The sequence below is a fragment of the Puma concolor genome, chromosome E3 (assembly GCF_028749965.1).
Source record: "Puma concolor isolate L17-30 chromosome E3, mPumCon1.1.hap2, whole genome shotgun sequence".
In the NCBI taxonomy this organism is placed as follows: domain Eukaryota; kingdom Metazoa; phylum Chordata; class Mammalia; order Carnivora; family Felidae; genus Puma; species Puma concolor.
In genome coordinates, this window is record NC_141682.1 from 24,992,494 (window position 1) to 25,018,538 (window position 26,045).

General features: G+C 41.1%; 1 protein-coding gene across 3 annotated transcripts in view; it reads right to left on the bottom strand.

Annotated features, from left to right (window-relative positions):
• Positions 1 to 26,045, bottom strand: part of METTL9 (methyltransferase 9, His-X-His N1(pi)-histidine) — a 53,286-nt gene that overhangs the window by 18,785 nt on the left and 8,456 nt on the right. For all 3 annotated transcript variants that reach the window (XM_025916915.2, XM_025916914.2, XM_025916913.2), the window contains exons 2-4: positions 18,462 to 18,652; positions 12,750 to 12,959; positions 4,793 to 4,977 (exon numbers count right to left, since the gene is read on the bottom strand). In XM_025916915.2, coding sequence (XP_025772700.1) covers positions 4,793 to 4,977; positions 12,750 to 12,959; positions 18,462 to 18,652 — 586 coding nt within the window. The remainder of the gene's footprint in view (positions 1 to 4,792; positions 4,978 to 12,749; positions 12,960 to 18,461; positions 18,653 to 26,045) is intronic.

Here is a 26,045-nt window from a genome sequence, read left to right on the forward strand (position 1 = left end):
AGCCTGGAGCCGGCTTCAGATTCTGTATCTTCTTCTCTCTCTGCCCCTCCCCAACCCAGATTCTGTCTCTGTCTCAAAAGTAAATAAACATTAAAAAAAAATTTTTTTAAATAAGAGACACATCCTACTACTAGCTAGGAAGACTCAATATTCCCTAAATCAATCTATAAAATTTAAACTAGACCAACTAGTGCTGAAGTTGATCTGTTAAATAAATAAGCCAAGAAAAATCTGCAAAGGAACTAATGAAAGGGGGCTAATGCTGTGACATTAAAGTGTAGGATAAGCTTGGGCCCCCTGGGTGGCTCAGTCAGTTAAGCATCCAACTCTTGATTTCTGCTCAGGTCATGATCTTTTGGTTTGTGGAATTGAGCCCCTTGTCAGGCTCCTAGCTGTAAGTGCGGAGCCCGTTTGGGATTCTCTCTCTCTCCCTCTCTCTCTGCCCACCGCCCCCCCCCCCCCCGCTCATGCTTGCTCATACATGTGCGCTCTCTCTCAAAATAAATAAATAAACATTTTTTAAAAATGTATGATAAGCTACAGTAATTAAAATAGTTGGGTACTGGCATACACGGAAGGATACATCTTAATAGAACCAAATCCATAGGGGACTTCAGTCTATTTTAAAGGTCGAGTTTCAAAGCACTGGGGAAAAGATGACTATTCAATAAATGGGTTAGGACTGCAGGCTAGCTATCAGGACAACTCTTTCACAAGCAGTTTCACTCCTAGAAATGGACTGTACAGAAAACCTTACACCTGACTTCCTTTTTTTTTTTTTTTTCTATGTCACCCTCTCAGTAAGGCCTTTCCCTGAGTATCCTCTTTAAAATTATAGCACCCAAACCCAACCCCCAATTCCAGATGCCCCGTTCTTGCTTTTATTATTTTCTCCCTAACATTTATCACCAACAGCATGCCATTTGCTTCCTGTCTTCCTCACTAGAAGGTAAGCTCCATGAGCGCAAGGATATTTACATGCTTTCTACGTACTGTATCTCCAGCATCTAGGCACTCAGTAAACACTTTCTAAATGAATGAAGATATTTTGTGGCATAAGAGCAGTCAACACCAATTCCCTTCCACCTTCTTTGCAAGCTTACCCAACAATGTAAATAGGCTGAGGGCAGACGACTCCCTTCCAGACCCAGAGAGTGCATCGTGACTGTTCTATGCCCCTGACCAGTTGCTGGCTGAGCAGGAACATGTGCCCCATCCTTGCCAACGGGCCCTAAAGTGATGGGAAGATTTCTGGGGAAGGTTTCCCTCACTTAAAAAAAAAAAAAGATGTGTGGGGATCCTCTCTTTTCAAGACTTTGTCATGCCTACACAGGACACTTGGCACTGTATCTGCCACTTTGCAATTCTTTTTTAATGTTTATTTATTTTTGAGACAGAGAGAGAGAGAGAGCGAGAGAGAGAGCGAGAGAGAGAGCGAGAGAGAGAGAGAGAGAGAGAGAGAGAGCGCATGAGCAGGGGAGGGGCAGAGAGAGGGAGACACAGAATCCAAAGCAGGTTCCAGGCTCTGAGCTGTCAGCACAGAGCCCGACGCGGGGCTCGAACTCACAGACCACGAGATCATGACCTGAGCCGAAGTCTGACGCTTAATCGACTGAGCCACCCAGGCGCCCCTGCCACTTTGCAATTCTGAGGGGACTATCACCACACTGAAGATGAAGAAAGCAATCTCTCAATTTCAACAGAGCAGCTGTATCACAGAATTAACGCAACCATGCAACCATGGAACTGCTTTTCTAAAATAAACTCTTATTTTTTAAAAGCAATTTGGGTTGCTCCTTCTGTTTCTTAAAGCAGAAAGCATTCTGATACATACTTACACATATGAAAAGACCTGCCTATGAGTGTTCATTTCACTATTATTTATAAAGCAAACTGCTGGTCCCTAAAAGTACAACAGGGGCCTCCTCAAGGAAAGTTCTACACCCAGTGATGTGCTGGTAAATGTTTACCAGCCAGCTTGGAGAAAGGAGAGGCTATCATAGTATTTGCCAATTTCCAAGACCTTAGTGCTCCCATTGACCACTCAGTGGTCACTTTCAATAACAGCCATGTTTAAAAACCAGTTCACTAAATTCACAATGTAACAATCTGCTCTCATGAGCCAGTAAAACTGACTCCAACATACCATTGCTTATATCCAGACCATGATGCAGGTACATATGTGCTGATAAGGAACAATTTCCTAGATACGCTTAAGTGGAAAAAGGCAACAAAAGTATTTACAGTGGGGTTTAATAATATAATCATTTTTTTCATGTGCAGTTATATTTACATAGATGATCTTTAAAAGAATATTCGAGAGACCTGAGAAAGATTGTAGAACTGGAACAGATGAGAAAATTCTCATTGTATACCCTCTTGCTAGCTGCTTGAACTCTTTTTACCATGACTTATTTTTTTTATAAAATTATACTTTTTAAAAAATTAAGCATGCCACTAAATTTTCATTTTTGCAATATAATTGTCTTTTTTTTTAATTTAAAAAAAAAATTTTTTTTAACGTTTTATTTATTTTTGAGACAGAGAGAGACAAAGCATGAATGGGGGAGGGGCAGAGAGAGAGGGAGTCACAGAATCGGAAGCAGGCTCCAGGCTCCGGGCCATCAGCCCAGAGCCTGACACGGGGCTCGAACTCACGGACCGCGAGATCATGACCTGAGCTGAAGTCGGATGCTTAACTGACTGAGCCACCCAGGCGCCCCTAATTGTCTTTTTATCTACTCTTCCCTTATTTGATGCTTAGAACAATTCTCACATAGATTTAATGACCCCATAACCAAAACTGGGTCAGGAAACCAAATAAATGGAAATTGAAATTAGAAAGATGCATTTTACATTTTTTCCAAATTAACCTAAGAAACAAAATTGCAGTGACAGGACTTAAAGACAAATCAAAAAAGTGCAAAAAATAATTTCATCTACAATTGCTTTTTGTTGAAATATAAATTGGGCCAAGTATGCAAAGCACACTCCTATTTCCTTAAAACAGCCCAGTATTCACGAACTCACACACACAACAAGGTCACTTTGCAGCTCACAGTCCTCACATTGTGTCACATGGAAATCTTCAGGATCTAATTAGTGACTTAAAGAAAGGAAGCAATAACGGAATGCCGTGGAGCAATATGCAAAATGGATAGGTCAATAAAGGCCACCCACAGCAAAAAAGCTTCTTGTATTCAGGTTTGCTACACGTCACGTGCCAGATTCCCGGGACTTAGTAGGCAACTGCATGTCCACAACCAAGGAGCTTGTTTTCAGGCCTTACTGGGGACTGCTCTCTTGTGCAGTTGGATTTCCTCTCAATTTTTAGTGTGAGAAACACAAGGAAATAAAATTCATGGTTAGATTAATGTTTCTTCCCCTCTCTTCCACCTCCTGCTATGCCAGGAAATAGCACTAAAATTCTATCATGTGGTTGCCCAACAGGACACAGGAAACCAGGGCCTTATAATCTGATGACTAGTGATTGCAATGCAGAGATGGAGCTAAGGCTTAATTACACAGGGAACAGCACTGACAAGTCAGGTTGCTGAATTACCAAGGACACTTCCTAGGATCTTCACTGTACTGCACGTACACACACACACACACACACACACACACACACTTACACATGCATACACGCTATATGGGCACTCACACTGAAAGCAATTTTTTTCTTTACCACGACCAGGTGATTCACCAACAGGAATTGCTTGATCTGGTCTATCTGCACTCCTTCCCACCCTCCTATGTCTAAAGAATTCTGCATTTTCCCCATCATCAACAAACATCTAAAATCATTTGGTAAATGTTAAAACAAGCATTTAATCTGAAGGGACTAAGACCTGAGGGGGCTAAAAATAAGGACAAGAAGAAATAAAGGAGCAAGTCAAATCCATGGTTATAAGCAAACATGAATATTATTCCTTAAGACAGATTTTCACGGATATTTGAGAACTATGAAGCTTATGAAATATTAATGCAGGTCTTAAAAATGTCTGCAGGCTCCTAGAGTTTTTGAACCCAAGGCTGAACCAGGCAGTAAAATGGAAAAACTAAAGATTTTCAAATATTACCATGTATTACTTAATAAATAGTTTTTGTATTACTGCACGTTATTAACTAATGAAAATGCAAAGGAGAGGCTTAAAATCATAACTTCCAACAAGACCTGAAATGCAAACCACGTGAGCTAAAACCATGAGTTAATGTGGCTACTACCAGATCACAGTAAATATGAAGTAATACGAAATCAAACCATTTCTTTTAATACATTCTTCACTCGGGATTGTGGAAGAGCAAGACTCTGCAACCAAAAACCCAATGTCATACAAAGAAATGACACATGCTGGAACACAAATGGTCTTCATGAGGGTAAAACAGGTAACGACATTTACCATTTTTCGAGTCTGGAATAAGAGATGTAAAACACAAAACAGCTGTGGCACTCGACAACTATATCCAGGTACATTAAAAGGCATCACTTATTTCTTGGCTCAGCTTCTAAGCTGATAAACAAATGGCTGAGGCTCCATTTCAGAACAGAAAATATGGCCACATTTTAGGTTTTCAATTCCACGCAAGCAGACCCAGCTGGGTACTCACTATTACCACTGCAAAGGGGACACCAGGTTCTACAAAATCCACATTAATATGAACATTAACCAAGGTGATGGTGTGCATGGGTTAACCATATTCCTTTAAATTCCAGGCTATTCTAAGAAAACAGAATCACAAATACCAAAAGACATCTATGTTGGGTAGGAAATGACTTGACCACACTTACCGTTTTCCACATAGGGATGAAAGGGTAAAACCAGGGCAAGGATAACCCTGCCTCTAGTGGGCTCCAAGACGCTTCTGATATCTTTTAACAAAGTCAGGGGCTGATCACAGCGGTCCAGCAAATTCAAGCAGCTGATGACATCATACTGGAACCCTGTATTCTGCCATTCATTTATACCAAGCACTCTAAAAACATCAGAAAGAACTTGATTGATATTAACGCCCTTAAAGACATCTTTGAAAATAATTGGGATGCCTCACAGGCTCTAACTTTGTCTTCTAAATCAAAATAAACGCAAGATCTTTCATTTATAATTTATATTTGCAATAATAAGATGGCCAGGCAAAGAAAAGCAGCAACTCTATTTCTTTAAATTTAGCATTTCACCCATTTCCAAATCTAAAAACATATACTTCCTTTATAAGAACAAAACATATGTTTAATAAGAATGAGTTACAAGGCGCTAAAAATGGTTATACAACTAGGGCATCAAATTCCTGAACATAAAATGAACCAAAAAAAATCCTACTTTTTACTTCATTGTAATGTAATCATAAAATACATCACATATTCATGGTTTATATTCCTGGAGTCCCCTCTATTTTTAAGAATGGCTAGGGGTATTCTTATGGCTGGGTATCTTCTTAAAAAGGTAATTTCCACTTACAACCTATGGCCTTTGAGCACACATCTCTGTTTCCAGGAGACAGGTACTATTCATACTCTAGAATTTCCTATCTGAATAACTATATAGAAACGACGAAGCATGGGGCATCCTATTAAAAGAGTCAATGAAGAGCACAGTTAACACACTACTCTCAGCCCTCCCCCTCTCTCTCCTACCATCCCTCTCTCAGAACATTTCTAAGTCCTTTACAATGTTTTATCCATAGGAAGAGTTCTCTTATCAAGAGTCTTTGTCAGCCACACCATTAAGGCAATTCTGTAAATTACTCACTCCTGCTTGGTTGTGACAATCAGAATGTGGCAGATGGGGCATGTTATGATAGAGGCAGGGAAGAAAAGGGAGCAGGAAAAAGGATCTTTGGTAAACAAGTCTTTGATAATGCTGAGTAGATACAGTAGAGTTAACTTAGAAAATTCTGAAAGTATAATGAGGGCTGTTTTAAAAAACTCATTAGCATAGTGATATTTGAGAGCATTTTCAAATAGAATAAAGGAGCACAAACCACTCAGCTGCATCTTGTTTTCAGTCTAGGTTTTTTGTAATAACTAAACCCTCCTCCAAAACAATGCTCTAACCAACTTCAAGGGACTAGTCAGAATCCTTTGTTGCTTGAAATAAGTAGGGCATTAGGGCTACAAAATCACTTTATTGTGCAATGATTATTTTAGAAACTGGATTTAGTTCATTCAAACTATAAAGGTCCTACTTTGGGGATAAAAATCCTATCAATTCCAGGGCGCCTGGGTGGTTCAGTCAGCTGAGCGCCGGGCTTCGGCTCAGGTCATGATCTCACGGTTTGTGGTTTCAAGCCCTGCATCGGGCTCTGGGCTGACAGCTCAGAGCCTGGAACCTGCTACAGATTCTGTGTCTCCCTCTTTGCCCCTCCCCAGCTTGCACTCTGTCTGTCTGTCTGTCTGTCTCTCTCTCAAAAATAAATAAACATTAAGAAAAATTTTTTAAATACTATCAATTCTCATTTTAAAAACCAAAATGAGGGGCGCCTGGGTGGCGCAGTCGGTTAAGCGTCCGACTTCAGCCAGGTCACGATCTCGCGCTCCGTGCGTTCGAGCCCCGCGTCGGGCTCTGGGCTGATGGCTCAGAGCCTGGAGCCTGTTTCCGATTCTGTGTCTCCCTCTCTCTCTGCCCCTCCCCCGTTCATGCTCTGTCTCTCTCTGTCCCCAAAATAAATAAACGTTGAAAAAAAAATTTAAAAACCAAAATGAACAATTGAAAAGGGCTATTTTAGATATTAATACCTCAAACAGCCTATTTAAATTCATAAATTGTAAAAAACAAACAAAAAAACCAAATGATACACTTGATTTAAAAAAACAAAACAACAAAAAAAGTCTTAGGCTCATCTATAAGGAAGCAGAAGCCAAACTTTTATCAACATGTTTTAATATAGAATAATCTCACCAAATCCATCTCCGAATTACTTGCAGATTTTGAAAGAAAAACATGCTCCAATAAAAAATTATGGCTTTAATAAGGGACAGTTACAGCTACACATTTAGAAGCCCTTCTTCATCTTTGTATGGTGACTTTTCACTTGCAAACTCAGTTCCACCGATGAAGACAAATGTACTGGCCCCAATCGAACTGTGTATTAGCCCAGGAATTGAGACCCGTGGTTAAGCTTTCCTCCATTTATGAGAACAGTGGAAGAAGTCACTTGTCCAAATCATACTGTAAGTCACTGGCAGAGTAAAAATTGCAACTTGGAAACTCCTAATGAGCTATTCAGGCCAAGGAACCCACTCTCCCCAGCTAAGGGGAGAAAGAGCCTGACAACCGGTCCGTGAATTGATGCTTTCCGGGTGGTGGGTTGTGAGTGAAGAGCAGTCTGCACTTCAGTCTCCAACATCTTTTCATTAAAAAAAGAAAATAAAGGGGCACCTGATCTCCCTCTCTCTCTGCCCCTCCCCTACTTGTGCTCCATGTCTCTCTCAATCTCTCCCCACCTTCTCAAAAATAAACATTAAAACAATTTTTTAAGAAAATAAAGGATGTTAGCATGAGAAATAGAAAATTTTTTAATTTTATGTTTATTTTTGAGAGAGGGAGAGACAGACAGAGTACGAACAGGGGAAGGGCAGAGAGAGAGAGAGACAGACAGACAGACAGTACTTGAAGCAGGCTCCAGGTTCCGAGCTGCCAACACAGACCCCGACATGGGGCTTGAACTCACGAATCATGAGATCACGACCTGTGCTGAAGTCAGATACTTAACCAACTGAGCCACCCAGGCACCCAGAGAAATAGAATTCTTAAACTATAATAATTTCTTTTCAAGAAAGATCCCAAACCTACAGATAATGGATTCAAGTCAAGTAGCTTTCAAACTTACATTGAGAATCTCTGTTCTCTGGTGTTAACACGTACATACGATTCCTTTTTGTTTTTTTTTTTTAATTTTTTTTTAAACATTTATTTATTTTTGAGACAGAGAGAGACAGAGCATTAACAGGGGAGGGTCAGAGAGACAGGGAGACACAGAATCTGAAACAGGCTCCAGGCTCTGAGCCGAAGTCGGACACTTAACCAACTGAGCCACCCAGGTGCCCCATAAGATTCCTTTTTGATTACGCATGTGTGAAAGGTCTATGCAGATTTAATTCTAAACCCACACCCTTTACAGCTCAGCATCTTCCCACACCCTTATTTCCTCTACCATCTAACTACCATTCAGACCAACCAATTTTACCACTAACTTTTGGTGAAGCAGACTGAGGAAGGAAAACATGCTGCCAAAATTTTTTCCTGCCACAGAATCTTTTTTAAAAAATTTATTGTCCCCTGAATTGTGGAATTGTTCATTAGTACACCTAATCAAAAATTAACTATATAATCCTTTCCTGTGCCTGTGGCTTTTCCAAAACAGTATTTCTAACCCTGGAATTACTATTTTCAAGAAAACAAGTTAAGTAATAGTTTATCTTCCGGGAGGATTTAAAACATATTTTCCTTACAGAAGTGACAAAGCAATCGGCATGTTGGTAAATCCTCAATAAAAAGCAAAACACCAACAGTATAAAATAATTGCTGTTTTGTTTTAGAAATCAAAGCCAGATCCTTAAATTTTACAACTGGATTTTTTGGCATAAATAAGAATACCTTGGCAACACAGAAAAAGAACTCAACCATTTTCTGTGTGTTTTTCATGAACTCAGATATTGAAGAGAAACAAAAAATAGTTAGCTCCCAAGCCAAGAAAACGAGGTATTAAGCTAAAAGTCTGCCCTGCCAGCAGGTTGGACAAACCCCAACCTAAGATATTACTTCCTCATTAAAATCTCAGATTGTGCCATCAGAATGGCTAAAATGAACAAATCAGGAGACTGTAGATGCTGGAGAGGATATGGAGAAACAGGAACAACCCTCTGCACTGTTGGTGGGAATGCAAACTGGTGCAGCCACTCTGGAAAACAGTGTGGAGGTTCCTCAAAAAAACTAGCTACCCTATGACCCAGCAATAGCACTGCTAGGAATTTACCCAAGGGACACAGGAGTGCTGATACACAGGGGTACTTGTACCCCAATGTTCATGGCAGCACTTTCAACAATAGCCAAATTATGGAAAGAGCCTAAATGTTCATCAACTGATGAGTGGATAAAGAAATTGTGGTTTATATACACAATGGAAGACTACATGACAATGAGAAAGAATGAAATATGGCCTTTTGTAGGAACGTGGATGAACTGGAGAGTGTTATGCTAAGTGAAATGAGTCATACAGAGAGAGACAGATACCATGTGTTTTCACTCTTATGTGGATCCTGAGAAACTTAAAAGAAGACCATGGGGGAGGGGAAGGGGAAAAAAAAGTTACAGAGAGTGAAGGAGCCCAACCATAAGACACTCTCAAAAACTGAGAATAAACTGAGGGTTGATGGGGGGATGGGAGGGAGGGGAAAGTGGGTGATGGGCATTGAGGAGGGCACCCATTGGGATGAGCACTGGGTGTTGTATGGAAACCAATTTGACAATAAATTTCATATTAAAAAAACATCTCAGACTGTGCTGAAAAACACCATTTTTGTGAGTATGTTCTTATTTAATACTAATAATATTGTGGAGAGAATATCAACCAGTATGAATTCCCTATTTAGGTCAAACTGCAGATTTTGGCATATGTGCTACGTATTAGGGGAAAAAAATTAAGTATTTTTCATAGGGTAGTAAGTTTACTAGTAGGTTACACAGCATGTAAACTCTAGATACAATGAATTATTAATTCAGATATCTAAATTTCACTGATAATTCCATTTAGGCATTTAGTCTTAAGAAGGGCTTCAATGGCAAGCAAGCAAGGGAAGGAGCAGGGGTGAGTAGGAGGGGAATGAAAACATTTCAAACACCTTCCTCCCCATATCTACTTTTGAACAGATTTTTTTTTACATGGGAGGAGAGTGTCAGATTAGGACTTTGGCATGAAGTTTTCAAATGATGAGTTAATTTCTTTTAAGTTTATTTACTTCTTTTGAGAGACAGAGAGAGGCAGAGAGAAAGGGAGGGAGAGAATCCCAAGCAGGCTCTGCACTGTCATCACAGAGCCCAATGTGGGGCTCCATCCCACAAACCAGGAGATCATGACCTGCACTGAAACCAAGAGTCAGATGCTTAACCAACTGAACCACCCCAAAATACTTAAGTATTTCTTTAATTAGAAATTAATTCATGGGGCGCCTGGGTGGCTCAGTCGGTTGAGTGTCCGACTCTTGGTTTCGGTGGAGGTCATCATCTCCTAGTTTGTGGGATCAAGTCCCACATTGGGCTCTGTGCTAGGCATGGAGCCTGCTTAAGATTCTCTCAGAAAGAAGGAAAAGGAGAGAAGAGAAGAGAGAAGAGAGAAGAGAGAAGAGAGAAGAGAGAAGAGAGAAGAGAGAAGAGAGAAGAGAGAAGAGAGAAGGGAAGGGAAGGGAAGGGAGAAGAGAAAAAAGGAGAAAAGAGGAGAAAAGAGGAGAGAAAAAAGAAAAGAGAAGAATTCAGTTATCACTACACAGGCCCTCCAGGATCTAATCTGAGACAGACTGCTAGTGCTAAAGGGGATCTTACAAATCACACAGTTGAACCTCACACAGACAGAAGTCTCCTATGATGGCATCCCTAATAGCTATTTAAACACTGAGAGGGGCAAGGACTTGAATACTTGAGCTGTTAGGAAGGTGAGTGTCCCTTAACTCTACCTCAACTTCTGAGACCTAGCTGTGCATGATTATACCAGAAACTACACTTACTCCTCTCTTTCCATATAAAACCCCATTACATTTGATCGTAATCTTCCCTTCCACCCCCTTCCTACTTGGTCTTCTCTTCTCCACACTTAAAATTTCCATGTTTTGCCAATGTTCAATCAAGTCGTGCTCCAAGAGCTACTCTAATACTGTCTGTAGAAGCAGAAACTTAGGTGGATACAAAAGTGAGTTCATAATTCCTTTTTCCTTCTTTCTAAGGCTAAGCCTGGCTTCCAAAATATCAGAGGAGGAGGCAGGCCCATTCTGTACCCAGCACCTTCTTCTCCTATTCAATAGAATCCATACTGAATAAAAAACAGCTCTCTTTCTAAGTCTCTCGAGCAGAAGATGGTCTTAAAACCAAGATTTGACAGTTCATACCCATTAGGATGGCTATTACCAAAAAAATAAGCAAATAACAAGTACTCATGAAGATGCAGGGAAACTGTAGCCCTTGTATACTGCTGCCAGGATGTAAAACGGGGCAGCTGCTGTGGACAATGGTATGACAATTCCTAAAAAAATTAAACAGGGTCCTATATTATAATCCAGCAATTCCACTTCTGAGTATATACCCAGAAGCAAAAGCAATGACTCAAACAGTTATTTGTACACTCGCGTTCACAATAGTATTCACAATAGCTAAAAGATGAAGGCAACCCAAGTGTCCACTGACGAATGAATGTACATCCATACAATGGAATATTATTCAGCCTTCTAAAGGAAGGTGATTTTGATACATGCCACAAGGATAAACCCTGAAGACATTATGTTTAGTGAAATAAGCCATTCACAAGAAGACAATTAATGCATAATTCCTCCTATTTCATGTTCCTAGAAGGGTCAAATTCCTAGAGACATGAAGTAGGATGATGGTTGCCAGGGGCCAGGGTGGTGGGGGGGAGGAGTGGAAAATTAGTGTTTAATTACAGAGTTTCAGTGGGGACAACAGAAAGATTCTAGAGATGGATAGTGGTGATGGTTACACAATGTAGATGTATTTAATATCACTAACTGTCCTCTTAAAAATGATTAAAAGGGTTAATTCTGTGTTATGCAGTTGACCACAATAATTTTTTTAATTGAAAAAAAAACAAAAAACAAAAAACCAAAAAATAAACTTTAAGAATGTCAGATTCCAGGGGCGTCTGGGTGGATCAGTCAGTTAAGCATCCGACTTCGGCTCAGGTCATGATCTCACAGTTTGTGGGTTCGAGCCCTGCGTCAGGCTCTGTGCTGACAGCTCAGAGCCTGAAACCTGCTCCGGATTCTGTGTCTCCCTCTCTCTCTGCCCCTCCCCCGCTCATGCTCTGTCTCTCTCTCAAAAATAAACAAACATTAAAAAAAAGAAAAAGAATGCCAGATTCCAGGGGTGCCTGGGTGGTTCAGTCAGTAGTCTCCTGATTCCTGATTTCAGCTCAGGTCATGATCTCACCATTGTCAGATTGAGCCTGGCTACTCACTGGGCATGGAGCCTGCTTAGGATTTTCTCTCCCTGTTTCTCTGCTGCTCACACTCTGTCTCTCAAACAAAACAAACAAACAAACAAAAGCCAGATTCCAAACAGGAAAAGTGTCTACACCTTTTTTTTTTTTTTAAGCAAGTAAGAGGGGGAGGGGCAGAGCGAGAGGGACAGAGATGAACTCAGGCAGGCTCCACACCCAGCAGAGCCTGATGTGAGGCCTAATCTCACCACTGTGAGACCATGACCTGAACTGAAATCAAGAGACAGTGGCTCAACCAACCGAGCCCACCCAGGTGCCCCGAAAAAGTCTCTACATCTGATTCCTCTTTTCCAAGTTATTCCTCACCTACCCTTCTTCCACAGTGCCAACTCCTCTAGTCCAGAAACATACTGATGAGGAAAGATGATTTCTCTCTAAATTTCTACTTAACTGTAATATGGAAAGTTTTTAAAAAATTCTAATCATGGAAAATTGTTTCTGATTCACATCCTTTAAGTAATATACTCTCAAGAAGAAATACATCCGAAACCAAGAAATATACCCCAAACCATGTCTAAAAATTATACCTGTATTTCTTCTTCTGAAGCTGCCATATCATAGTTTCAGACAGCTCAGTGGCATAAATCTCTTCAAAATGAGGGCTCATGATTTTTGTGACTTCTCCATCTCCAGCACCTAAATCAAGAAGTCTATGGGTTTTCCAGTCTGGATTAATTTTTAGCAGTCTCTGAAACTGATCTGGTGAAAACACAAACATTGAGCCTCTTCCTAGCAACCTGGAAGAAAAAAAAAGACAAAAATAGAAGAGTCTATGCAAATTAAGCACCCCCACATACATTCAGAGTGACTGCAGTAACTCAGTACCAATAGCCTCCTGAACTTACAAAATATTTATCTTATGTGATTATATGGTTAAATTATATACTACTTTTTATTTTTTTTTTAATTTTAATTTTTTTTTAATTTTTTTTTTTTTTAACGTTTATTTATTCTTGAGACAGAGAGAGACAGAGCATGAACGGGGGAGGGGCAGAGAGAGAGGGAGACACAGAATCGGAAGCAGGCTCCAGGCTCTGAGCCATCAGCCCAGAGCCTGACGCAGGGCTCGAACTCACAGACTGCGAGATCGTGACCCGGGCTGCAGTCGGATGCTCAACCGACTGAGCCACCCAGGCGCCCCTATGTACTACTTTTTATATGATTTACAGGATTAAAAGCAAAGTTAGTAAAATAAGAAAATACCTCCAGATATCATTTGGCGCTGAGTTTACAGACAACACCCCATAAAGAGTCGGCAAAGGAGAGGAGTAAAAGGTAGAAAGGAAACAGGATGAGACAGGAAGGGAAGGGAAGAAGAATGAGTAAGAGATTAAAAGGTTAATGTGAAGAATTTATGTCAAACTAGGAAGGAGAGATGGAGATAGAGTAACAGAAAACATATTTGTCAGTTAAAAAAGATGACAGCCCAACAGAATCCGATTACAGCACTAGCCAATAATACTAAGCAGAAAAATCAAATAGGAAAAAAAAGCTGTTATTAAACTAAACAATGCGTGAGAAAAAAAGTAACTTCAATATCATAGATTTTTAAGAGACACTAGAGAAAAAAATGGTCCCTGCAATATCAGTTAATTTAGACCAAAAAAGTAGATTCATACTTCCATCAGTTTATATATTACATGATCATCTGGGTCTTATTATTTCTAAAGATCCTGAAAAACACTCAAAACCACAGTAACGCCTTTTTTTTTTTAATTTTTTTTTTCAACGTTTATTTATTTTTGGGACAGAGAGAGACAGAGCATGAACGGGCGAGGGGCAGAGAGAGAGAGGGAGACACAGAATCGGAAACAGGCTCCAGGCTCTGAGCCATCAGCCCAGAGCCCGACGCGGGGTTCGAACTCACGGACCACGAGATCGTGACCTGGCTGAAGTCGGACGCTTAATCGACTGTGCCACCCAGGCGCCCCTGGTAACGCCTTTTAAAAAAAACCTTGAGAGGAGTTAAATGGAGATCAGAGAGAACTCTCTGAACAGACACAGGCTGGGGCCAAACCAAGTCTCAAGGAAGCATCACGGTGGGGAACAGAATGCACTCCCTGCTCAACCTCGGTTTTCTAGCTCTCAAATCCTACTCTCTCCAGGGCAGGGATTCTCCAGGTCCCTTTCCTGAAATGAAGCAGAGCTCAGAGATAGCGCAGAACCACAAATAGCGAGCTGCTGCAGAAAGAAGGCAGAAAGCCTGGGAGAAGCGGCCACTTCTGGGCCTTCCCCCCTCAGCAGCTCCTGGGGCACTTCCTTCAGACCCTGGAACACAGTTTGAAAGGCACCGCTCTGGGGGCACCTGGGTGGCTCAGTTGGTTAAGCGTCCGACTTCAGCTCAGGTCATGATTTCATGGTTCGTGAATTCAAACCCCATAGTGGGCTCTCTGATGTCAGCACAGAGCCCACTTCAGATCCCCTGTCCTCCTCTCTGTCTGGCCCTCCCCCACCTGCGCTTTCTCTCTCAAAAATAAATAAACATTAAAAAAAATTTTTTTTTAATGAAAAGCACCAGTCTGGGAAATGGCAGGGAAATCTGGTTTGTACTGCTACTTTCTGGAAATAAGCATATGGTACAGTATGTCACACAGTGACTGGAAAGATGTGTGCAACCTGGTGCTCCTGGTAAGACCAGTTTTAGGAAAGAATTAAAATTGCAGAGTTCATATAACAGGCTCCCTCTCTCTCCACTTTTCCCATTAAGGCCTTAGGAGAGTTTAAGCAGATCTAATAATGTCTTTACAGTAAACCTCCTGCCCCACAGAATGCTAAAAAACTAGGGAAGGGGGGGGCATAGACATCAGATTGCTAAACATGATGCTATCCCTCAAACTGCTTACTGAGAAAGTGTTACCTCCTCCAAGACCACTATTTTTTAATCTTCTGGTGGAAAAATAGGCTACAGAAAGCAAATATGAGAAAAGAGACTGAACTTACTGAAAGAGCTTTACAAAACTTCACACAGGAGCCACCGTCAGAGGAGGAAGAGGGTACAGGCAGCACGGTGTGGGGGATGCAGTGTTGGTGTTGACTTGCCATAGGATCAAAAGTAAGTTGCAAAACAGTTTTTTGGCTCAAACTTTCCCGGTTATAAAATATCACGCTTCCCCTAGCCACCTTCTTGGGATGTAAGGACTCCTGACATTATAAATAATAAAACTCTAGAGCTAGAGGTCATCTGACTTGTCTACATTTAAAGGCATCAAAGACGGAAGCACTGTCTATCCCCAAAGATCATGAGCAACAGAGGCTCCAAAAAAGATTAAAAGTGTAAAAAATAAAAGTAAATAAAAATTTTTAAAAAAATCACCAAGCCCAGTGTTTCTCAACCAGGACCAACTCCACCCTCTAGGGGGCACTGCGAGTAGGTGGGAGAGTCTGGGGTCATCCCCATGACCCGGGAGTGCCGCTGGTTAGTGAATCAGGCCAGAAACGCTAGACTTCCAGATAGAAGTGGGTCAGTCCCACACGATAAAGAATTATCCCACTTAAAATACCAAGACACTGACCTCGCTCAATACAAAGTTTCCAGCAAACATCAGGTATGGCTCTCTAATTTGTCTTTAATTTCTAAAGGTAGTGATGTCCATAGGCAGTGGGGGGTTTGTGTTTATTAACCATCCTAGGTTCTCTGGCCACAATCTAAGTTCTCTCCAGATTTAGAATCTGTAGAGGAGGTGTGTCTCCTTACAGGTATCTTCCTTATAATATAGACTCTGAAAACAGCTATCAGGTCTCTCCTTATTTAGCCTTTCCCTTTCTAACATAAAGGAGGTCTGGTAAGTATCTTCTTAGTCCAACAAGGCACCACAGTGCAGGGTGCCTCAGAGATACCACAGGTCCAGTTCCAGACCACCACAATAAAGCAAGTATCACAAGCAGGCCAAATGAATTTTTTGGTTTCCCAGTGCATGTAAAAGTTGTTTACACTACGCCATGGCCTATAAAGTATGCAACAGCATTATATCTAAAAAAACAATGTACATAACTTAGTTAAAATATACTTTATTGTGAAAAAACAGCTAACCATCAACTGAGTTTTCAGCGAGTCATAACCACTAATCAGAGATCACCAGAATACAGTAATGAAAAAGTTTGAATACTGGGAGAATTACCAAAATATGACACACAGATACAAAGTGAGCAAATGCTACTGGAAAAAATGGCACTGATAGACGTGCATGACACAGGGTTACCACAAAGTTCCAATTAAAAAAAAAAGGGAATTATCTGTGAAGTGCAATGAGGGATGCCTATAGTTATTTAAGACACAGCAATTCATGGTAATAATCTACCATGGATGGAAAGTACCAGCAGGCTCAAAATTAAGCTTTCTGGTGAGAATAAGACACAGGACATGTTTTGAGAGAGTGGGAGGTGAGAGTTAAACAAAACCAAACAAACAACAGAAGAGCTGCAGATAAGGGAATCCAAAGGAATTTATTAATTGCGTTGCCTCTCTTTGACCAAACCGTGAAATTCCAAATCAAGGAATTTTAACCAGAGTCCCATGGGGCAGAGGTTGGGAGTAGGGGTGGGGGATGAAGGGGGGAGGTGGTTCAGAATTTGAAATCTCCCAAAACTGTATGTGAAATGTTGAATGAAAATACTATTTGAAGAGAAGATTCCTACCTTTCATCATTTTCAAAAGGTAAAGGACCTCATAAAGGATAAGAATCACTGCTACAATGACTTGCCTGCTTTCCAAAATAAATAAAATGGTATAGAACAGAAATTCAGTGTAGTCAATTTTAGAAACAAAACGTCAGACCAAGTTGTATAAACTCAACTACCAAGACAAAAATAACAACTGCCTGCTGAAGCAAACCTAAGGCAATTTCATATAAACAATGAAGAAAATCAAGAAAGAAATCTTGAGAAATGGCTCATGGTGCCTAAAAACATATTTAAGGACCAGATGATAGACCAGGGATCCAGACAGTCAAGAGAAGCTGGCTCGAAACCTCAAGGGGGGAAAAAAAAGTGGGCCCAACCAGTGGCTTTAAGCAGTCCAATAAGGCTTTGTAAACACTAAACTCTACTGATTTTCTCCTTGGCATTCTAGATTCTTGGGCCTTGGGGATTTTTGAAAATTTGGCCAAGAAAAGACTGAAAAAAATCTGTACTCCTAAAGCTTTCTCCATGGATTTATATGAGAGAACCACACTAGAGATGGGCATTCCACAGCAAGTTTACAAAATTCTGGTGCGCCTAGACATTATGTTAAGAACAGATGTTGGGCCTTCACTCGAAACAAGCCATCACACATTGCTGGGTTGATTAAATCCCCCCCTCTCAAAAAAAAAAAAAACTTGTTCCTGGGAAGTGTGCTAAAGCAAAGATTTTACTCTTCACCACATGTTAAGGGCTTAGTTCTTGCTACTCTCTACAGTAGGGGACTAGCAGCATCATGGGCATCACTTGGGAGCTTATTAAAAATGCAGAATCCTTGGGGCACCTGGGTGGCTCAGTCGGTTAAGCGTCCGACTTCAGCTCAGGTCATGATCTCGCAGTCCGTGAGTTTAAGCCCCGGATCGGGCTCTGTGCTGACAGCTCAGAGCCTGGAGCCTGTTTCGGATTCTGTGTCTCCCTCTCTCTCTGACCCTCCCCCATTCATGCTCTGACTCTGTCTCAAAAATAAATAAATGTTAAAAAAATTTTTTTTAAAAATGCAGAATCCTAGGTCCCTGACCTACTGATTCACAATCTGCATTTTCACCAGATCTCCGGGTTGTTTCTTGTGCACATCGAAGCTGGGAAGCACTGCTCCAAGTAACTCCCACCGTAGAAATACAGACTAATGAGGCTATTTATCAAGTTATGGTGAATTTACTTTCTTAAGTTTTTTTACGTTTATTTATTTTTGAGAGAGAGACAGAGACAGAACATGAGTGGGGTGGGGCAGAGAGAGGAGACACAGAATCCGAAGCAGGCTCCAGGTTCTGAGCTGTCAGCACAGAGTCCGATGCGGGGCTTGAACCCACGAACAATTAGATCATGACCTCAGCCGAAGTCAGACGCTTAACCAACGGAGCTACCCAGATGCCTCAAGTTATGATGAATATAAAAGGCACAGCTGCAGAAGGCTAAGACACTGGACCCACCCACTGCCAAGGATTCTGACGAGCACAAGTATTGTAGCTGAGGTGATCAATACCTTTAACAAAATAGCTTTTCTCTTTCATTTTCTTTTTTTAAACCTAAGGAGAAAGAAAAAATACACAAGACTCACTTACCCATTGATAGATGTTCTAGACATAAACAGGCTAAAAACAGATGACACAAAAGAGTGATATAATTGGATAAATAGCCAGCCAGATTTCTCAATACTGTTGTTTAAGAAGATCTGTGTTCCTTGATCAAGATAGCTCTGAACAAAGACAGCCTGGAGTGATTCGCATAATTTCTCTCTGTTGCACACGTACCACTAAAAAAAAGAAGAACAAGTGAAAACACACAACTTGAGTGTCATCTAAGAAGTCCAAAAACAGAAGCCAGAAGACTCAATCAAATCCAGTATTTCTAAATGGTATAATCTCATGGCACTGGGAGGATAATCATCATCTCTTACACTCAGATGACCTATAAAGTGTAAAATACTTCCACATACATAATTTCTCATCTAATTCTCATAATGTAGGGGGCGCAGGGGGAAGAGGTTTCTGAGTCAGGCAGTTTAGTAGGTGACAGAGCCAGGACACAGTCCTTGTATTCTGACCCCCTGCCCAATATTTCAGTCACTATATCCCCAGGACCCTGAGATCTAGGAAGGCTCAGTTGGCCTCTCCTTCACTGAAAATCAACATCAGAAGGCAGTAACTAGCATTACTAACCTTGTTTTAGATAAGGAAACAGTCACATAACGCAATGGTTTAATTCAAAACCAGCAAACAAATCAATGGCAGAGTAAAGCAGCAGAAATTACCACTCCAGTGACCAGATAAAGCTGCCTTTCTTCTTGTAGGCTATATAGAGGCCTTTAGAATTATTGAGGTGCGCTTTACCAGGTCATAGAACATTCTCACAGACCGGGGGCAATATGTGCTTGAGAAAGATCAAGAAGTTACTTAAGGTCACATCGTAATCGATGAGAAGACAAGGTAATAACATGCTGAGAACGAGACTTCTGGGAACAGGCTCTAACCTGAACGTACTTTTCAGAACAAAATTCAGGAGCTTCAACTGTGGATGAAATTTAACCTTCTATAATAAATGTTTTCCGTTTAGAGTTAGTGTACCAGGGAAGGGAGGGAAGTCAATCATAGGGTATGTCAGCTTTAGAGTCTGCTCCATGATCAAGTCCTGGCTCTGCCATTCGTGTGTAAGCTTGGACAAGTCACTTAATCTCTGGGCCTCTGTTCATTCATCTGTAGACTAGAGATGTCACTGGTATCTATTCATCCTAGTAGGGTATTGAGAGGATTAAATAAGGTAATGCAGGCAAATCCTCAATGTAGTACCAGACACACAGAAGAATCCTATAATAATAGCAACGAGATTCCTCTAACATGGCCTGATAAATAAGAGTAAGCCCATTAATTACAATGATGAAACTGTAGGGTTGACCAGTTATTATTAATCCATTATCTGCTAAAAAAACAATCTTTCCCAATAAAGAGAGCCTTCGTCAAAAGTAATTTGCTTCCGGGGCGCCTGGGTGGCTCAGTCGGTAAGCGTCCGACTTTGGCTCAGGTCACGATCTCACAGTTCATGAGTGTGAGTCCTGCGTCAGGCTCTGTGCTGACAGCTCAGAGCCTCAAGCCTGCTTTGGATTCTGTGTCTCCCCCTCTCTCTGCTCCTCCCCCACTCACACTCTGTCTCTCTCTCATAAATAAATAAATATTTAAAACAATTAAAAAAAAAAAGTAATTTGCTTCCCCCTGACAAATATGACCATTTATCAACAGGCATCCTGTAACTGCTTACGCAATTGGTGGGCCAATTTTACAGTCATCCTAAGCTTGCTAAATGTTAAAACAAATCTTGGGTAACATTCCTGACACTAACATTGAAAGGAACCAGTTATAATCCAATACAAGCAAGCAAATAGGCACATTAAAAATTTAAAGATTAACTAATCTTTTTTTTACAAACCCTATACCCAAACTAGATACCAAATTTCCCATCTGTTGATTGATTTGTTAATTTACCTTTTTTTTTTTTTGAGGTTTATTTATTTATCTTGAGAAAGAGAGAGCACGCGCATCTGCCCAAGCAGTGGAGGGGCAGAGAAAGAGGGAAAGAGAGAATCCCAAGCAGGCTCCTGCTCTGTCAGCACAAAGCCCAGCGCAGGGCTCCATCTCACGAACCTAATGGTGAGATCATGACCCAAGTCACAATCAAGAGTCAGATGCTCAATGACTGAGCCACCCAGGAGCCCCTGTGTTCATTTACCATTTAAACACTGTTACCAAAACTGCTTGGACTTGATAACTATTTTTACTTTTTCCACTCTACATGATACGCTTCTTATATTTACTGCCTATACTTTCTTCCTTGGTCTGAAAATGTTCTTGCTTAATCATTAATTCTTAATATTCACTGTGCCTGAAGTTATGCCCCAGTAGAGGTCATAAACCATTTTTTATTATACTCACAACCTCCTGGTACACATTCTGAACTCTGTGATACTGAGGCTACTCTGACTTTTATTTATTTTTTATTTTCTGAAATGACTAATCAAGATGAAAGCCATCACCTTAGTAATAGGCAATCAGGTACATTCTATTAGTGCAGACAAGAAGTCATTCAAGTGAAACAGAGGAGCTAAGAATTCCTTGGCATCCACTTGTAAATGGACAACTAGAACAACAATGGACTCTGACTTCTAGAACGAAGTAAGACTTGGCATCATTAACTGCAAATATTGCTTTCAAGTGCCAAGAGGAAAACTCCAGTTCTTAACAGCATTTCTCTCAATTCACTGACACATGTGGTTGAACCTTTACAGCTATACAAGTGCTTCAGAAAAGAAACTCCTTACTGAACAGAATGTGCTATGGAATGAGAAGGAGTAAAGCCCTTCTCTTTAAAGACAAAGGTTGGAACATTAAAAAAATTTGTATAAGAGGGGGGTGGAAAGCCTGGGTGGCTCAGTCGTCTGACTTTAGCTCAGGTCATGATCTCGCAGTTCATGAATTCAAGCCCTGCATCAGGCTCTGTGCTGACAGCTCAGAGCCTGGAGCCTGCTTCCGATTCTGTGTCTCCCTCTCTCTCTGCCCCTCCCCTGCTCACACTGTGTGTCTGTGTGTGTGTGTGTGTGTGTGTGTGTGTGTGTGTGTGTGTGTGTGTGTTTGAGCGTGCATCTCGCTCTTAAAAATAAATAAATATTAAAGAAAAAATTCTTAATATAAAGGTTGGGGGTGCCTGGGGGGCCCAGGGGGTTGAGTGTCTGACTCTAGATTTCAGTGCAAGCCTGCTTAGGGTTCTCTCCCTCTCTCTCTGCCCCTCCCCAGCTCACGGGCACACGCTCTCTCTCTCTCTCTCAAAATAAATTAAAAATAAATAAATATAAAAGTTGAAACCCATGCTCCTCCTGACCATTTGCATGATACAAATGCCAACTCCACAGCATTATTCAGAATCATCAAAAAGTGGAAACAAACCCAAACGTCCATCAACTGATGGATAAACAAGATATGACTGACCTATACAACAGAATATGGATTATTCAACCATAAAAAGCAGTGAAGTCCTGATTCAGGTGACAACATGGATGAACTGTGAAAACATTATGCTAAGGGAAAGAAGCCAGTAACAAGTGGCCGCAAATGATATGTTCACTTACATAAAGTGTCCAGAATAGGCAGGTTCAGAGACAGAAAGTAGACCAGTTGCCAAGGGTTTGGGGGCAGGGGGCAGTGGGGAGTGTCTACCAATGGATACGCAGTTTCTTTCTGGCGTGATGAAAACGTTCTAAAACTAGAGAGTGATGGTGGTTGCACAACTGTGTAAATATATTGTACTAAAAAACATTGAACTATACACCTTAAAAGGATGAATTTTATGGTATGTGAACTATACATATCTCAGTAAAGGTTATTTTTAACATATATTTACATATCTAAATGTGGATAGCACTTTAATTAAAAGTGGTTTGAAAATTTAAGTGGCCAAACAAACCTCTCTAAAAACTGAAAATTTTAAATGCAAATCTGATCACATCACGACCCTGCTACACAGAAGTCTGAAGCTAATATCCAAAATGTTCAATATGGCTTACCAGGCCCTACACGATTTGTCCAGTCTGTATCCACAGTCACCTCGTGACACTGCCTGCCCACCCATAACACCTGGCCATTCACTATGTCATAACACTGCATCCCTCTCTTTTTCTGGAAGGCTCCTTTCCTCTGGATATCTCACATGGTGTTTGCTCCATCCCCTACATTTCCATCACCCCAACCCACTCTCTCTTTACCTGGCCAATTCAACCTAATACTAAAATATTTCTTCAAGTATGTTTGCTTTGAATTTGCAGACTAGGCTGGGTTCCCCCCATCCGAATACCTCTCTCCTACATCTCATATGTCTCCTTGGTAACATTTATGAACATTGAACTAATAACTGTACATAATTGTATGTTCAGTGTATATCTTCCCAGAAAGAGATTTCATAAAGTGAGGGACAATGACGGACTTCAGTGCCTAATACGGATACAGTGAACAATAAATGTTTGTCAAGTGAACTACTGTTAAAATCACAGGCAGACTTGGGGCATCTGGGTGGCTCAGTTAGTTGAGTTGCTGACTCTTGATTTTGGTTCAGGTCATGATTCCAGGGTCTTGGGATCGATCCCCGCATCAGGCTCCATGGTGAGTGTTGAGCATAGAGCCTGTTTAGGATTCTCTCTTTCTATCCCCTCTGCCCCTCCCATGCTTGCTCTCTCTCTCTCAAAAAAAAAAAAAAAAAAAAAATTAATGTTTAAAAAATAAAAAGAAATAAAATCACAGGCAGCCTAACATAGAATTTGGAGTTTCTAGCAAAATCCTGGAGGGAATGAATATAAGGATAACCACAGAGATAGCTGTCACTGGGTTTCTGTCAATTTCTGAAACTCCAAGGTTTTTGAAAGGTCTTACTTTTCTTTTTTAAGTTATTTTATTACTATACTTTATTTATTTATTTATTTATTTATTTATTTATTTATTTATTTATTTATTTATAGTAAACTCTATATCCAACGTGGGGCTCAAACTCATGATCCCAAGATCAAGAGTCATATGCTCCACTGACTGAGCCAGCCAGGCACGCCTGAAAGGTCTTGCTTAAACTCACTTCTGCAAACAGTGGTTAAACCTACCCACTCACCACAAAATTGCAACACCACAAGCAAGCAAGGAAGGATGACACTGACTAAAACACCTACTTTGTATCAGGCCCTTGGCCAAGTACATTCACATTTCATTTACCACCCCACAACTTCTGGACAAATGGGAAGCCTGGGGTTTCTGAGCACTTCCAGCTGACTGAGGTTCCTATTCTAGGTGCATGTTGTTTTATAAAGGTTTCTTTCAAAGAAGTTTCTCCTCGGTCTACCCAGTGTGTCTGAGATTTATTTTCAGAAAAGAAAGCAGGATCATTCTGTCCAACTAAACTGGACGGGGGTGTGTTTAGAGAAAAGATAATCTGATCTAGATAGCAACTAAATTACGGGGTTTCTCAACCTCAGCATTACTGACATTTGGGGCCAGATAATCATAATGTGTTATGAGATGTGTCTGATGTATTAGAAGATGTTTAGCAGCATCCCAAGCCTCTACCCATCAGCTGCCAGGAGCGCTCCCCACTCCCCTCCCATCAGGACCACCCAAAATGTCCCAGACATTTCCAAATGCCCCCTGGGGGACAAAATCACCACTGCTTGAGAACCCCTAAATGGGCCTACCCAGAAAATGTCATTAGTGTTTCCTAATTATCCCAGCTTAACAGTGGTCTAGGGAAAAACTAAAGATGGACTTACACTCCAGAGGAGAGAAAAAAAATCAGAAACCAAGGGAATCAAGTAATGGGATTATGATCTTGGCCAAGAACTTCAAGCCTTAAATAAGCAGTCCCCTTGCCCTTAAGATGAGATGCTGATAGAAAAATCAATGCAGGAGCCCCTGCCACCCCACTGGAGTTCCTCTCTCCAGACAACCCAGCTTAAATGAAAAGCTGTAATGAGCTCACAGCACTGGGTGGCCTATCTGCAGGCTCCCATGCACTTTCAAGCAGGTGAGTTCTTTGAATGTGTGCTCCTCAAAGACTACAGAGACCAAGGTGCGCAGGCAAGAACAAAGCATCACGCTCATTAAACGTTCGCATTGGAAGGACTGTGTGCCAAGCCCACTGTGGGCTGGCCTCCTCAGCTGGAGACCAGTGCCGGGAAAAACGTCATTTTAGCATCTTCCTTCAAAGCTCACTTGAACTTTCTCCAATCCAAGAGGGTAAGGAAATCTTTTAAATAACGAATTCTAATCAAACCAGTTATACCATGCAGTCATCTACTAATGCCAAGTCCAAGGTAGGATGTGGTAATTAACCAGAACTTCTAAAAACTACAGTAAATACTGTAAAATACAGTAAATACAGAACTTCTAAAAATACAGTAAATTACTTGCAACAAGACTGTAGCTATACTAAAGATCAGACAAACAGCCAAATGAAGTAGACATGAGTTGTGAATGCATATGTGACAATATTCGCTAATCAAAATATAAGGTATTAGGTCAGGTCCCATGAACATCTCCTAATCTTTATATAATCTTGGTGGATCAATCATTCCTTCAAAGCAGAAATATAATTTTCTGATGAGATTATATTTGCTTATCAAACAGAGGGATATAGTTAAAAGCTTATCAGAATTTATGTTTTAGTTCAATAGTCAAACGTGTTATATAATTATCTTTTCTTCCAAAATACAGAGGACTTGAGCACAGTAGGTAATAGAACTGGAGTTAGAAAGTTATTTTAGGGGGGCACCCAGGTGGCTTAGTCAGTTAAGCATCGGACTTCAGCTCAGGTCATGATCTCACAGCTTGAGTTCAAGCCCCACGTCAGGCTCTGTGCTGACAGCTGGGAGCCTGGAGCCTGCTTCAGATTCTGTCTCCGTCTGATTCTTTGCCCTTCCCCTGCTCACACACTGTCTCTGTCTGTCTCTCAAATACAAACATTTGAAAAAAGAAAGTTATTTTAGGGGTTGGGCGCCTGGGTGGCTCAGTCGGTTAAGTGTTCCACACTTCATCTTAGCTCAGGTCATGATCTCATGGTTCGGGAGTTCAACCCTGGCATCAGATTCTGCACTGATAGCACAGAGCCTCCTGCAATTCTGTCTCTCCCTCTCTCTGCCCCTTCCCCACTTGTGCTCTCTTTCTCTCTCAAAATAAACTTTAAATTAAAAAAAAAAAGGTTATTTTAGGGGGCACCTGGGTGGCTCAGTCAGTTAGGCGTCCTACTCTTGATTTTGGCTCAGGTCACAATCTTAGGGTCATGAGATTAAACCCTATGTGAGCCCTGTGTCGTGCTTAAGATTCTCTCTCCCTCACCCCCTTCGCTCCTGGTGCTTTATCCCCTAGATACAGGCACAGAGCCCCTAAGACTCTTGGGGCATCCCCTAAGTGTTAAAGAGTATCTTTTGGGGGCGCCTGGGTGGCTCAGTCGGTTAAGCATCCGACTTCGGCTCAGGTCATGATCTCACGGTTCATGGGTTCGAGCCCCGCATTGGGCTCTGTGCTGACAGCTCAGAGCCTGGAGTTGTTTCAGATTCTGTGTCTCCCTCTCTCTCTCTGCCCCTCCCCCACTCATGGTCTGTCTCCCTCCGTCTCAAAAATAAATAAACA